At 41.2% G+C, this 15,362-nt stretch overlaps 1 protein-coding gene across 3 annotated transcripts in view; it reads right to left on the reverse strand.

Moving 5' to 3' along the window:
* AGAP1 (ArfGAP with GTPase domain, ankyrin repeat and PH domain 1) overlaps positions 1-14,829 on the reverse strand; it is a 375,696-nt gene extending 360,867 nt beyond the window's left edge. For all 3 annotated transcript variants that reach the window (XM_054380803.1, XM_054380802.1, XM_054380801.1), the window contains exon 1: positions 14,667-14,829. In XM_054380803.1, coding sequence (XP_054236778.1) covers positions 14,667-14,829 — 163 coding nt within the window. The remainder of the gene's footprint in view (positions 1-14,666) is intronic.
* Between the last annotated feature and the right edge of the window lie 533 nt (positions 14,830-15,362).

Consider the following 15,362-nt stretch of genomic DNA (forward strand, 5'->3'; position numbering starts at 1 on the left):
GTTTTTCCAAATTAGTTGGGGGTAATTTCAACCCACCACAAATATTTCAACATATGGCTGTTAAGCACACAGATAGCAGCTCTTCACAATCCAGATGTGATCCTCACAGAACACCCACCAGACACCCTAAGAACTAGTACAAATCAACCCAAGGAGGTAGTCATGAGGGAGTAGAGGAGGTTTATGGCATCCTGTAGTGTCCTCCACACGCTATCCTCAGTGAAACCTGTATCCTAATCACTGTCTACTGAACACATTCCCCTGGGGTTGGAATACATCCTCTCTCTGCTGACATACCTAGCTATGAACAGCCTTTTCACTGGCTTGATAAACAAGTTAAGAGGAAAGCAAGAAATTGACAGTGAAAGAATAAACAGTTCACATCCTTATTTTTCAAAACAAAACTCTTCAGAATTTGCAGGAAAACACATGCCCAAATTCATCACATTTAAACTACAGTACCTTCTCTACATACTCAGGGGTGACCTCATTGCTGTCTACAACTACCTGAAGGGAGGTTGTATAGCCAGGAGGGGGTTGGTCTCTTCTCCCAGGCAACCAGCACCAGAACAAGAGGACACAGTCTCAAGCTGCGCCAGGGGAGGTTTAGGCTGGAGGTGAGGAGAAAGTTCTTCACAGAGAGAGTGGTTGGCCATTGGAATGTGCTGCCCAGGGAGGTGGTGGAGTCACCATCCCTGGAGGTGTTCAAGAGGGGATTGGACGTGGCACTTGGTGCCATGGTTTAGATAGTCATGAGGTTTAGGGTGACAGGTTGGACTCGATGATCCTTGAGGTCTCTTCCAGCCTTCTTGATTCTATGATTCTATGATTCTACTTGCAGGTGTTAACTACTACGGCATGCAACATCAAGACAGACCAACCATGCTGCATGCAGATCCTTTGCAAGTCCCACAATCTGCACTGCAGCCTCTGCATTAGCATTAACATTTGTATCCAAGCTCAATAGTTCTGTTCCAGCTCCAATATTCATGCACACAGTCACATTTAAAACCATTTATACAGCTCTGTTCATATCTTATAGAATTTTTAGTATCACAGCTTTGCTGATCTTGTTTTAAAAAGCTCTAATCCTATCTGTAATTGTATCTACTTATTGGTATTTGATTTACCTAATGAGTCACCACTGAAGAGCTTTTATCAAATATCACTGCTCACCTAGTAGGCAATATTCCCATTTGCTGAGTAGAGATAGAGTATCAAAGCTACACAAACAGCTGCAGAATGTCAGATAATCCATGAGAAATATATCAACATTGGACAGTAACAGAGATTCCTCTGATAGTACCTTTCACTGAAATCAAGACTACCAAGCAACTTCTAAAATACTTCAGTGTCACTTCCTTTCAGGACAACAATTTTCATATACAAGTTTCAATGAAGTATCTTTCTCAGTAACCCATCATATTTACATACTAATTTAAAAACAAATCTGAAACAACACCAGTAAAGTACTTTGCTCTTTACAAAATCTGGCAAAATTGGTTTTCCTCATTTATCTACTACATTCCTGTTAAAAAGCCATTGGACTGGCCCAGTTCACAAATCAAGGGATACGTATTTCAGCTTTAATTTTAATAGTATGTCATCACCTAACATCAAGTAATCCCTAAAGGGGTATTCTTGCACTTTTTAGGTCACTGAGGTATTTAGCCTCTTACTGTTGACAGCCTACATTCAACTTAGTCAAACATCAGTATGTCACTACCTTTTTTTCCCCCCTCTCTCCTCAAAACTAATTTCTTTCAGCTGTCTGTACTCTTGATGCTTAATTCCTTGCTCCCACAGCAAGTCTAAAATTAGCAAACTTCATATTCATTAAAGTGTCTATGACACCTTGGAATATTAAGTTCAAGGTAGATTAGCATATATTTTGTCAAATAACCATCTGTCAGGAACTTTAGTCTAACACATGAAGGTATTTTGATTTCACTGCAACACACACTGACAGAGCCACAGATACTAAGGAGATTCTGCCCAGCTACCCCGCTGACACAGAAGGCTCTATGACTCTCCAAAGTGAAGAATCAGCTGTTATCTGCCTCTCCTCAAACAGGTCTTTCCTCCTGCATTCCATAATCTAACATTGATTCGCCTCTACATCAGCCCAGAAATACAAAAGCTTTCCAGTTCACATTAGGGTTGATTGATTTGCCCAGTAAATGAAATGTTTAATACATTCTTTCCTTTACCAGAGCCAGAAACAGTCAATGTACCTTAACACTATTCCATGAATTACTCCCAATTTTATTCTCATGTTTCACCCACTGCAGTTTCTGCTGCACTGACTGGCACATATGCATGAACATCAATTCAAACTGCAGACCAGGTCTTTCCTTACCTAAAAACAGACAGCCCAGCATCATACATATTCTACCTTTACCATTTAAGTAATGGTACTGTTCCTGCTGAAATTTAGAGGGGAAAAAAGCATGCCGGAAAATTGTTTTCTAGAGGTTGTTTGAACACCATGAAAAAACAACAGTAGGACTACCTTAAAGCCACTGAACTTCCCCAGTAACCTTACAGTGATTAAAATGGACCAGTGCTTAGAACAGGCAGTTCCAAGCACAACAGAGCCCCCCAACTGTTTATGTTTGCACAATGAACAGTTTAAAAAAAAAAAAAAAAAAAAACACGTAATGCTCTATTTTAAAAGCTTTTGTCAGATAATTTGGAAAGGATTAGCAAGCCAGCAATTAGTACATGCAGTTCCCATCAACTACCACATCAATTAGCATCATAAATCAAAATAGCAACTGAATTCACTCTATTATGCAGGAAGCAAGATGTTCCAGCAAGCAAAATATTCCCGGAGAAGAAATGCCTTTTTGTAGCTCCCCTGACTTCAGCTGAAATACCAGCTCTCAAATGCATTAAGCAGTTATCAAGGCAGATGCCCAGTAAATACTTGTGCAGATAACCTGGCTGGTATTGGTAGCCAGATGAGTAACTTCCCTCTCAGAGGTTATGCATCCACCTATTCAATGTATCTTTGCCTCAAGCTGTCAGCCCCACCCTACCCAAATTTATTTTTTCAAGATAAGTCAACAGCAAGTTCCTTTCATCCATAAACTACTGTATTGTTATACATCTAGATTAAAGGCCACAATCTCATAGCAATGAAGTATTTCGGAAGCTTGGCTAATGCAATTTAAAATTAGAATCTTATTTTGCATGAGAAAAGTAATGAAATGGGACTAAATAGATGAATTGCCACAGGGTACAAAAAATTACTTTTCTACACCTTATTTCTATTCCTTCCTTCTTTCATTTACTCAACTCCAAGGGTGTTACAGATTCACATTCAAGTAACAGGATTGCCACAGAAAAGTGATTGATAAATTACTATGGGAAAGCCCCACATACACTGAGGCTGCAGCTATAGATTTTTTTCCATACTCTCAGCACTGTCAGTTTTTGCAATTTCACACAATGCAAAGTTGGTATTCATCACTATGTGCAGAGGGGTCAGAAGCTTGCTCAAAGACCCACAGAAATCTTTCCAAACTCAAACAGCAATCTAAACCAAATATTTTAGGAACAATGTATTTTGAAGGAAAAGTATTGGCTTTATTCACAGTAACAGAAAAAGAAAATAATCCTATTAAGACTTGAGCATGTATTGAGAATACTAACAAGGTTTTACTACAAAGGCATTTCAAAACTCCAGTACATTATTGATTTTATGTTAATGAAAGCAAAGGAATATTATTTTCCTTCACTGTCATCATTTATTAGTTTTGATAGCTGACACTTGTACCCTTGGCAATACAACCAATAACACCTTCTAGCCAGAAGCAGATGGTGCCTTTAACAAAATTAACTGCTTTATCAGAATTCTCACTCTGAAATGCCCATATCTGTTATGATTTTCCAAGCTATCATGCCAGTTTCAGTGCTAAATAATGAAGTTAACCAAATAGAAGATACATGGCCCACCCCATTTTACAATATGCCTCCAACAGTACCTGGAATAGCAAGTATGAATCATCACAGCTCCTCTGATTTTTGCACATTTCCTACCAGGCTTAACTTGTCACCTTCTTCCAGGAGCACACCACCTTTGCCGAAATTAAATGCCTACCAGGTCTGTAGATGGTCAAGAGCTACGCAACGACCACAACGGTTCGCCATGACAAATGTATCAGATTTTAATCTTTCCACACCAAGAAAGTCACTAAAGCCTAACTCATACCCTTACATTAGGTGTATCAAACATGCCAATGTTCAAATCTAAGATATGGATGGCAGCTCAATTACACCCTCTTACTATTCCAACATTACTTAATGCTTAGTTTCCAAGAGATCTTTTGCATCCTGCAGTCAGCATTTTGAAAAGATCATAGGTAATTTAGTAAGCCAAGCTAACAAAAAATGCTGTAGGTTCCTACTGCTATCATTGGCTTTCTGCATTAGCATGTTGGAACAGCTGCCACAGGAAGGCTGATGACTGGATTTTTGGCTTTGTGACATTAAAATTATTATAAAGCTTTAAGCTACCTCAAGCAATTTCACTGAATGAATAATTCTGGCTGTAAAATTGTAGAAGGCAGAAGGGGGGGAAAGGACCATTTCATCCACTTGCACCTGCTAACCTAGTTCAAAGCCACAGATTTACACTGAAGAGCCACAATATTCTCTATGCTTTCAGAATGCTTTCAGATCCTTTCCATAATGGAGTTACCTAGCTCTAACATTTCCCTCTCCAGTTATCTGGGTAAATATATTTAATATTATTTCCTGAACCTGGAACCCTGCCTGGAGACATTTCAACTTCCTGCTTTATCTATCCTTGTACAGCCTTGGACATCTCAATCTCCCTCACCATTCCTCTTGCTAAGAGTTTTTCCTGAGTTTGGCTGGTATCTTTAAGGAAATGTTCTGCTGGATGAAAACCAGCATCTACTAAAACTGTCTGATCATTTACAGCAAGACCAGCCTCCCGAGAGAAGCTGTAATGAAAAAGTCCACATATCTTTAAGGCAAAAAAAAAAAAAAAGGAAGATAAATGCTTTTGACATGCCCACCACTAAAACTTTCACATCCAAAACCAGATCATTCATACCAAAATTCCTCATCTGTCCACCACACTGGCCATCTCCTCTCTACTATTCAGGAATACACAAACTTTATGGTACCTTCAGTTCATGACTTTTATTACCCCAGCAATGCAGTTTAGATTAGAGATGTCTGCTAAGTATACCAGACCTGCAGGCTTGCACTCCACCTAACACTGACTAACTCCATGGAGAAAGACAGGCCCCAACAGCATAGACAAGAGAAGCATATTGACAATTTCATTCTTGCATTGGACAGCCATATCAGAATCCTAAAATTGCTGGGTTCATTCTTATCACACATCAATGAGAAGGCAGGTGATCCTGCTCTCAAATGCCACTACTTTCTTGTGTCATTCATAGGAAATTACATCTGCTGTCCAGTACCATGCTGCAGTTACCATAAGAGCTACTATTCTGCATAGAAGCTGTCTTTCAACAATTAAATGTTCCATAAGAAACAAAAATGCAAAACAAGTGTATTCAGCCAAAGTCTAATACCTAATACATCTTTCTGCTGCATCCACTTCCCATCTTTGTACAAGTTCTTGTCAGCAGCCTCCTTATTTGAGGTCCTGAGACATCTGTCTTGAATTATTGACCAAGTGACACAAATAGCATTGCTTGTGGTTCCCAACCAGTTAACTCAGAAACTGGAGTGTTTACAAAGTTAAGTGGTATCCATTTAAACAGCTGCTGTCTGGGCACCCAGGCTGCCATGCTTCTAGTGTATTTCCTTTAGAGAACACAGTTGCTGCTGATAACCAAAGACAGGCTTCTGGCTGCTCTCCTGAGCATGGGAAGTCAAAGCAGTAAGGTAATGGAACTCACACACCTGTACACTACTCTTACCTGAGAAAGTATTGAGAGTAACATACAGGATGCTACAAAACCTTGCTGAGTCCTCCTTCTGGTTATGTTACTGAAAAATTATAATTGCAAAGTATAAATACAGTGGTGTAATTAAGAACAAAATTTACTAACAAAGAGCTTCCTCTGCTGCTTTAGACTGGTATAAAATGTAGGCACAACCAAGGATTTTTCTACAGGTTTCAAGTTGAACTGTCAAGCATACATTTGGTCTAGGCTATAAACAGTCCCTCAATCCCTTCAAAATTTGCATCCAAAACTTCTCATAAATAAATACAAGCATAAGCAGTACAGCTAAAGCTATAGATGAAATTCCAATATTCTTAATCACTTTGCTAGCTTGTATTTTTCTGAAGTACAAAAAGCAAAATTACCAAAACAGTCTAATCATCAGGTTTACATTCATTAGTCAACTATGTAAACAAATAATGCTACCAAATAAGACACTGAAATTACACATTTTGCATACATCAGCCCTTTGATTTTGGTACTTGCTTACTTAAATGGTTCACTGAATCTTACTTAAACAGCAAGAGAAGAAAAATTAAAGCCCAAGTCATACATTGCATTAGAAATGCACTGCCATCTTAACACCCTTTCATTTATACCATTTTCCAGGCTCCAAATATTGTATTGGTCAGAATCCTGAAATGGCATTAATGAAGCTGAATATACACATATTGATTAAGTAACACATCTGCTTCCAACCACTTAAAAAAAAAAAAAAGACATGAAATACTTCCAGAGGGCTTTGGAATTGCCAGCTGCCCACAACGGACTCACAACCAACAAGGGAACCTGACAGCCCCTCAGTTTCCACTTCAGAAATCCACATTTAAAATAAACTTTCTATGAAGTCAGAGATCCCTGGTAGCCCAAATAGGCCTAAGTGAGACAGCTCTGTTACCTCATTTCTAACATGAGTCACAAGATTCATGCAGCATTTAGAGCCTTATTACAGCAGAAGTAGAAATTAATTGCAAATACCTTCAGATCAAAAGCTCTGGTGAAAGGACTAAGAAGCAGTTGACATTTTTTTTCCATATACACAGATTTTATAAAATCCCTTTAAAAGTTTAACATCATCACTCAAAAGATACTTATTGCCCTATAGTCACATGCTGGAGAGTTTGACTGCAATTGAACTGTATCTTCCTATTGCCTTTAAACACTCAATTTTTTAGGACAGCAACAAGGTTCAATACCAATGACTTAAAACCCAAAACCATACAAACATGAGATCTCTGCTTTCTAGCAGAGCAATGACTATTATAGATGAATGAAACGCCCAGTAAGTAAGTACAACAGATAATCATGTTACTTTTTTTCTAGCTCTTTTAACTCTTTTCATTGGATTCTCTCAGTACACCCACATCTCTAGTCCTGGGAGCCCAGAAGTGGACAGAGTACCCCAGGTAGCCTCACTAATGCCAAAGCAGGAGTTTCTATTTTTGAAGCAAACAAACAAGTAAAAGCAAAACAAAAAGCACACCCCACCATGACCAGGCATGGAGGAAGGGACCTCAGGACAAGCCACTCTCCTGCACAGGAACTGGCACAGCACACAACACGTGGACAGAAAGTCTACCAGTACTATCCCCAAGCCAAACTGGTCTAAGCCTCCTGATCCAAGTTGGTGCTAAAGTATTTGGGATCTTTACCCTTAACCTTCTGTTCTGGCTCATGCCTGGGTACTGACCCCTGAAGAGCACCCACTCACCCTCACCATGGGGCACCACATCTGCACCTCCCTCCATACAGACATCCATAAAGCTGTATTTAAGTCCTGACTGTACAGAATTCGCAGAAGTCTTTAAACCAGAAATAAGCAGTATTTAACAACTTGTCCACGTCTGTCACTGCCTGCTCAATTAACTCACCATATAAGGACAAGTGAGTATACAAAAAGAAGTTTGGTCACACTCCTCTGTGTAGGTGAAATGAAGTACCAACAGTACTTAAAGGTAGTCAAGGACAAAAACTAATATTACAGGAGATAAATCTCTTATTCCCACAAATATTAGAATGATCACAACTATTCAATATAACATTTTCTCTCTCAGACTAGGGAAACTTTATCCACTACAGACTACTAAGTAATCACTTCAGATGTTTTCCACAAATGATGTTAAGCTATGTGTACGAAGGTCAGGAAGAATACTCAACATAAACGATAAAAATCACAGAAACAGATGTTTGAAATGCACTGTCAGCAGAAGGTTACACAGCAACTGTGCTTTCTATTTCAGCTACTAAGATTGTTTTGAGCTTATATTACCTTTTCTCCAAAGATTTGCCAACAATATCAATACTGCCATTTACTTCGCTTATTCATAAGGACAAAAATCAATTTCCAACTGTGATGCAGTAGAGAACAGAGTATTCCTAATGTCTGAGAAGTCCTTCATCTGCCTGGCACCACCCCTAACCTCTGTCATTCTTAAAAAAAAGTGGGGGTTTAATTTCACTTGTAACTTTCAGATTATAGTATGTTTGGAAGTAATGAATTACAATATATTTTTTCACCATGAGATCCAAGATTCCAATCAATTTCTTCAGGTGGTAAAATCAAGACTGAGACTATGAATATGTCAGATAGAAAACCAATCTTTTGAAGACACATCTTGAGCATCCACATCACCTTCAGGAAACTGCAATTGTCATTGTGGCCTTAGCGAAGTGCAGTGAAGAACATGAACACAGCAACTGACTTTGTAAGGTGTGTTTCGTTTTCCCAAGTGCCCAAGATCAGCCAAAGCAAATCAGATGTCTCAGCTGCTGCACTGCTGACTGCCCCCTCTTCTTAGGGAGTCAAACTAGTTTGCCAATTTAAATAGCAATAAAACCAGCAATCTGTATACACAGCAGCATGAACTCTTATTCCAGCATTATTGCATGCTGCTTTAAAATAATCCCCCTAAGCAAACGGTGGGAGAAGCCTGGCACACTCCCTGAAAAACCTGAAGCCTCACAACACATTTGTTCCAACACCACCAGTGGATCCACAGCATGTCTCCTTCTTTGCCTCACAGAAAAAAGTTAATGGCTTTAAGGATTTCTTCTTGATTTGCAACTTTGATGCTCTCACTCAAGAACATCATACAAGTTTTGCTGAGAATGGAAATGCAGGATATAACTTAAAGCTAGAAAGCACAGTCACTCGACCTTTGAATAAGACATTCCAGTAACTTAAGACATACATATCAAACCAAACTTGTATTTCACCACACAAGTACAGCAATGCATTTAAATTCTCTTGGTCACTCCTATGCTGAAATATGACCTTCCAAGTCAAAAAGAAACATCTTTCCCTTTTGATACTACCCACCACAACTACAAAATACATCCTCCATTCTATCATCTTGTCTGTGTTGAGGGTCTACAGGCAGCAAGACAGAACCACAGTGGAAAAATGCTATGTTTTAGCTAGGTTAATGCACAGCTTGGCTCACAAAGTCACACCTGCATAGCCAACAGAAAAGGGCAGTAGGAGACTTCCTTCCAGACACACTATGCTCATTCTTAAACGCAACAATCACTACTGAAGTCAATGCTTTTTGTGCATATATGCAAGCTCAGAGTTTGCCTAGATGTACTCATGCACCAAGTATAATGGGTTCAGATGCCCTACAACTGAATCACACAAATTTAATCCCCCAGCAAACAAATAAAAGGCACAGTACCAGTGTGCTCTGTCACTGCCCTCTCTCACAGAAATCTGAAACAAGATGGCTGTTTGGACAATCGGTTTTACCACTTCATACAATTTCATCTGCAGTTTGAAAAAGCACAAGAGTAACAAACCTTTGAATAGGGTGAAGGCTATTAACATTCCAAGATGCAATTAATTTCTGCAATGCTCAGTTGATTTCAGTTTTGATCATTTATGCCTCAGTATCTGAACTACCCTATCATTCTCTTGATGTACTGAAATAACAATATATAGCCAAATTCCCTCCTCAAGAGCCAGACTTGCACAGAGGTGCCCAGGTCTCCTAAATCTGTTTCAACAGTCCAGAAAAAAGGAGTGACTGGAATTCAAACGGTTTTCAGAGCGACTATCATTGTTTCCAAGTTGCAACTTGCTATAACTCTGTGCCAAGGCTTGTTCTACAATCAGCTTTTGCTCCTTGTTGTGAGCTATTTGTATACCTGCAGGAAGGCTCACACTGTTAAGAAGCTAGTACACAGCAGTGATTCACCCTCCTCTTATCACAGAGCCAGCAAGTTGAAGAAAAGTCAACTAATAATGATACTCTCCTTCCATAACAGAGAGCTAAGAAATGTTGATCATTGATGTGCCTGCCATTTTCATACCATCAAGTACCAGAGAACAGGCACATTAAGAAGGAAAAATGACTGTGGTCTAACATCTCAGAGCAGCAAACAATGCTTTTACAAAACATGGATTTTTCAACTCATCTCTTGGAGTAGCAAAACAAGTATTAAAATATTATTAACTTAACTCCAAAATTGAGTGTTAAGTTCTATAAGATGTAGTCCTACAATAGTAGTCCATCCACAACATACATGATGCCAGCATTTAAGAAGTAGCAAAGATAAAGAAAAGAATGGCCACAACAGGCAATAACACCAATGTGGATTGCCACACCAGTTAATGACAGATGCCTCATGCACATTTGCACTTTCAGAGTTTTAGCTCCACTCTTGATCACTATTTTCAAGAAACAGTACTTTTAAAAGTGACTGAAAAGAAAAAAAAAGTATAAAGCAAGGTTTATGCCTTCTACCATTTTCTCCCACCTACCCACTTCCCCAGTGCATCAGCATCTTTGTACTGCCCTGACAAGTAATTTCCAAGTCTGTAGATCTCACATTTGTTCCAAGACTTAAGCCCTTAATAGTTATAATTTCAAAACCCACACTGGCATTCACAACACACTTTTGAACCTTTTCCTTTAAAATAGAAAAATTAGACTAGAAATCACAAAATGCTCTGGAACATTGCAGTTTGTAATTAAATAACGTCTGGTAAGGCATCCCTAAGAACTAAAGCAACAACATCCCCTTAGATTAACAAGTTTTTAAAAAAAGATATTTTCCTATTCATTTAGAGTGGGGAAATTAAAAAAAAAAAAAAAGGCAATGCACAGACTACAGGGGACATCTTCAAATTACTCACAAGACACTGCAACAGGTTTCTTAAGCCTCATCACTATGCTTTGTTTTACTAATAGAAGATTCAAAACACTTCCCAGTGAGGAAAATCTGCTTGAGCCCCACAGTGCAGCAGAATCTGTTCTGGCAGGCTTGCCACTGGGCAAAAGGTCAATAAGCTATTTCAGATGTTCGATACTTGCTGCATTAGCATCTGTTAATAAGAGTATCAGCAAAAGTACTTTTATAGACTGCTAGCCAAAATGACAGTGACATCTTGAATTGTTTTAAAATCCTTCATGAAGGATTAGAATTTAAACTTTTCCGCCATCTTCCCTTCATTTTTCATCTTAAAGTTATATTACCATATAAAGCTGCTCTCATTCTAGATGAAAGAAACTGGAACTGACATAGCCATGACCTATCCTTATGTATCACTCACACCTTAAGACCATTGTACCTCAAAACCCCAAGATGTTTCCAGCAATGACTGTTCCAGTCCATGCATGTTCTCTTGTCTCCATCCCTCAGCAGACAACAGATCTGATAAAAGAGCTGTTTAATACTGAAGAAGTACCAATGCATCTGCTGCTGTAACTGAGCTTGTGAACTACAGTACACGTGAAGATAATTTTTACTACAGTTAGCACTCTAAATGACAGCATCTAAAATTCCTTGGCTACTTAAAATGAATTTCATACATAGAGAATAGAATGGAAACACACTTCTAAACTCTTGGTTTTGCAACTCTATGAAACACACAAACCTCAAAGCAACCAATTCTTAGCAGCTTTATCCAATGAGGAAAAACTAATGAACTCATATCACAGAACTGTTTTACCCAGTATCACATCTCACTTAGAATACAGAAGAAAAGAAGCTCTGCAAAAAAAATATATATGTTAAAATTTAGGACCCAGTTTAGGAATGTTGAACAGTTGGTCTCTTTGGATTACATACAACTTATGTACTTGAACATACAGAACTGCTAACGCTGAAAGTGCAATTTTAATTTCACATTATTGTTACAGTCATTGGTCCAGTATGTCCAGACATTGCTATCATAGAAGTCAAAACATAAAAAGGAGGGTTTTACATTGCCAATAAAATACAAAGTGTTGAAAAGATAGTGCCACACTATATTGAAAACTGAGAATAAGTAATAGTCTCTCCACCAAAATAAGTCTCAAATTGCTTTACATTCTAACAATGTTCCCCTCCAGACCTGTCAGAAGTCTTTTGAGCAGGAAAGTATTGTCTGAGCTGCTCAAGGAGCACATGTTAGAGTTACCGTTTAAAGCAGCCTGAACTAATAAGATTATATTCCTTTCTTTAAAGGGTACAGTTCTTGTTCCACTGGAGAAAACTGAGCAAAAAGTTACTTAATATTTTTCTCACGTCAGCCACATGCCAACCACATGACAATTCCTCACTGACAGTAAAAAGCTGAGTACCTGGAACTCAGAAGTGGTTGTGATTTGGGGAATATCATTGTCACAGTCAACTCTGCAGAAAAATTGCAAACCCAGAAAACAAATGACTATTTCTAAGTTCTTCCTACATGCAACACATCCCTACCGTCTAGGTTTAAAAGGTGGTATCAGTGAGAAATAAAGGATGCTTACAAAAAAAAAAAAAAAAATCAGTCCAGTGGGGTTGTAATCTAAAGCACTCTGAGGTTTTTGATATATGCCAACTTTAATACCTACGAGTTAGCTGAAAAGCCCTCAGAACAGAAAAGACTTAAATTACATATTTTTCTAGAGAAATATTTCCCATGATTCAGATCTATTGGTTTCATGACTCAATGACCAATATGAGCTAGACAGCAAATTCTCTAAGAAAATTTTACTCTGCTTTTGAAACACTCATTTGCACGCTGCTATTTTGGTTATAAAGTCTGTGATTGACAAATGAACTGAGCTACAGTTAGGTAAGGCAAATCATTAATACGTGAAAAGACTAACACAAGTCCCATGCTGTGAAGATAACTACATACAGCCTTTGACAGCCTCCTCCACATCAACACAAACTTGGCTGCATCACTACATTCCAGGCATCTTATTCAAGAAACATTTGTACACATAAACATGTATTAATTGCATATAAACATGCATTAATTGCCTCTGAAAAAAAAAAAAATGTTCTGCTGAAGGAATCATCTATCCTGCAGAAGCCCAAACAGCCATCGCACTGAGCAAGGAACCACGGTTCCTCTGCCCCATCCTTCCCACAAATTACGTTCGTAAGTTTCCATCTCTCCAGCGAAAGAGGGCAAATAGCAAGAACTCCCAGGAGGCGTCAACCCAGACTCCCAGAAGCTGACAGCCACACACAGTAATTTCAATCAAGTGCCTAATACTGCAGAGAGTATCACAAAACTCTACCACATACTTAGTCAGATGCATAGACTTAGCTGGGGACTTTAATAAGTGACAGGCACTGCCAGTCTCAGTGACTCGCTGTACAAGACACTAAAGAGGGGGTGGTTTTGCACCCTCCCCCCAAAATGTTAACGGCATTAAACCTATCTCTGTCTATTCAAGCTGTGTTGCTTAAGAGTCAAGGGGATAATGCAGTCTTTCAAATGACAACCTCAACAGCAGCTTTTCCATCAGAAGTTTTTTATTGCATATAACTGAAGGACAAGATATGCCAACACCGCAAGACGGTTTCATGCAGCTCTCTATTTCAGCTGCTGTCCATCAGCCTCCGCTGGCTTGAATCCCTTCCAAAAGGGTGGCAGATGATTTCAATTGCAAAAGCACACAACGCAAAGCTCTAAGTTTTCACACAAAATAACTCAAAATTTTCTTCTTAAAATCTTGGCAAATACTATCTGCTCTTTTTAACTCCTTTTAACTCCAGTGACAGTTAATAAAAATACCTGCAGATTTTGCAAAAGTAAGGTTGTTTTTTTTTTTTTTCCTGATTTTGCATGTCCTAAGCAGTTCAGGAGTCTCCGTAGTGCTCCTTCGGGGACGGATGAAAATAAACCTAAGCTTAGAAGACTTATCTCCATCTTGCCTTCAAACCTGCTTTCACACCGCTGTACAGGCAACCCACGACTCTGAGATCCAACTGTACAGCTTGTTTACCCACTCAACACCGCTAAAACAGAACCCGTACTTCACACGTCTCCGTCGGGAACTGCACGGAGCACCGAAGAAAACCTCATTTTCTCCAACCCGTCTGCAGACAAGGCGAGCATCACCCTTCCTACCGTAACCCAGCCCTAACAACACCGCTGCTCTGCCTGCACAGCAGCGGCAGCCAAGTAGCAAAACAACTTCCCCTCCGAGCCGCGCTCCCGACAAGCCCAGCTCCCGCTTGGCTGCAAAGCAAACCCCCACTCCGAGGGACCACTCTAGGCATCCAGCTAGGGGAAAACCGATGGAGACCAGGCCGAGAGACCCTCACACGCCTCCGAAAACCCCTGCCAGGGGGAGATGAAGAAAGGGAACGCAGCCTGGAGAGCGCGGGCACCTGCTCCCAATGAGCCCGCTACTACTCTGGGCTCGGGGGCTTCGGGAAGAGACGCGGAGAACGCACCCCCCGCCTCCTACCGCTCTCCCCACCGCGCCGGGATCGCCGGCTCACCTTCGATGGCGATGACATGTTCGCGGATCTGATTCTGCAGCACCGGCTCCTCCACCCGTTCCAGCAGCTCATAGATGGAGTAGATGTTGGGGTGCACCGATTCGAAGCGCTGGATCTCGGCCCGGATGGCTGCCGAGTTGGCCAGCTGCTGCTGGTAGTTCATGGCGCGGCCGCTCCTCTCCGCCACCGACGTCGCCTGCTCCGTCCCGGCGCCGCCGCCTTTCCCCCACTCTCCCCTCACCGAGACCCCCGCGCAATCCGGCGGGCGGCGGGGGGAGGCGGGCCGCGCAGGGTGGGAGCCCCGGCCGCCGCCGCCTCACTCACCGGACCCCCCCGCCGCCCGCCCCGGGCCGGGCCGGCAGCAGCCCTTTACTTCGTAGCCCGCAAGGGGCGCCGCCGCCGCCGTTCTCCGTCCGCTGTCACTTCATCACGGCAGCAGGGCAGGGCACGCCGGCCGCCCCCGACCCCATGGAGGACAGCACCGCGGAGGACTGAACCGCTGAGCTCCCCGACCAGCCCCCGCCGGCGCCGCAACTCCGCAGCAGCAGCCGGTCCCGCTCCGGTCCCACCGCACCCCGCGTGCGCGCGCCGACAGCCAATGGCCGGCCCCTACTCAGCCTCGCGCCCCCAGCCCAGCCTCGCTCTCGAGCTCAATGGCGGCGGCGGCGCACGCGGCCCCACTCCTCACCGGTGCGA

This window comes from Indicator indicator, chromosome 5 (genome assembly GCF_027791375.1).
Source record: "Indicator indicator isolate 239-I01 chromosome 5, UM_Iind_1.1, whole genome shotgun sequence".
Taxonomy (NCBI): Eukaryota; Metazoa; Chordata; class Aves; order Piciformes; family Indicatoridae; genus Indicator; species Indicator indicator.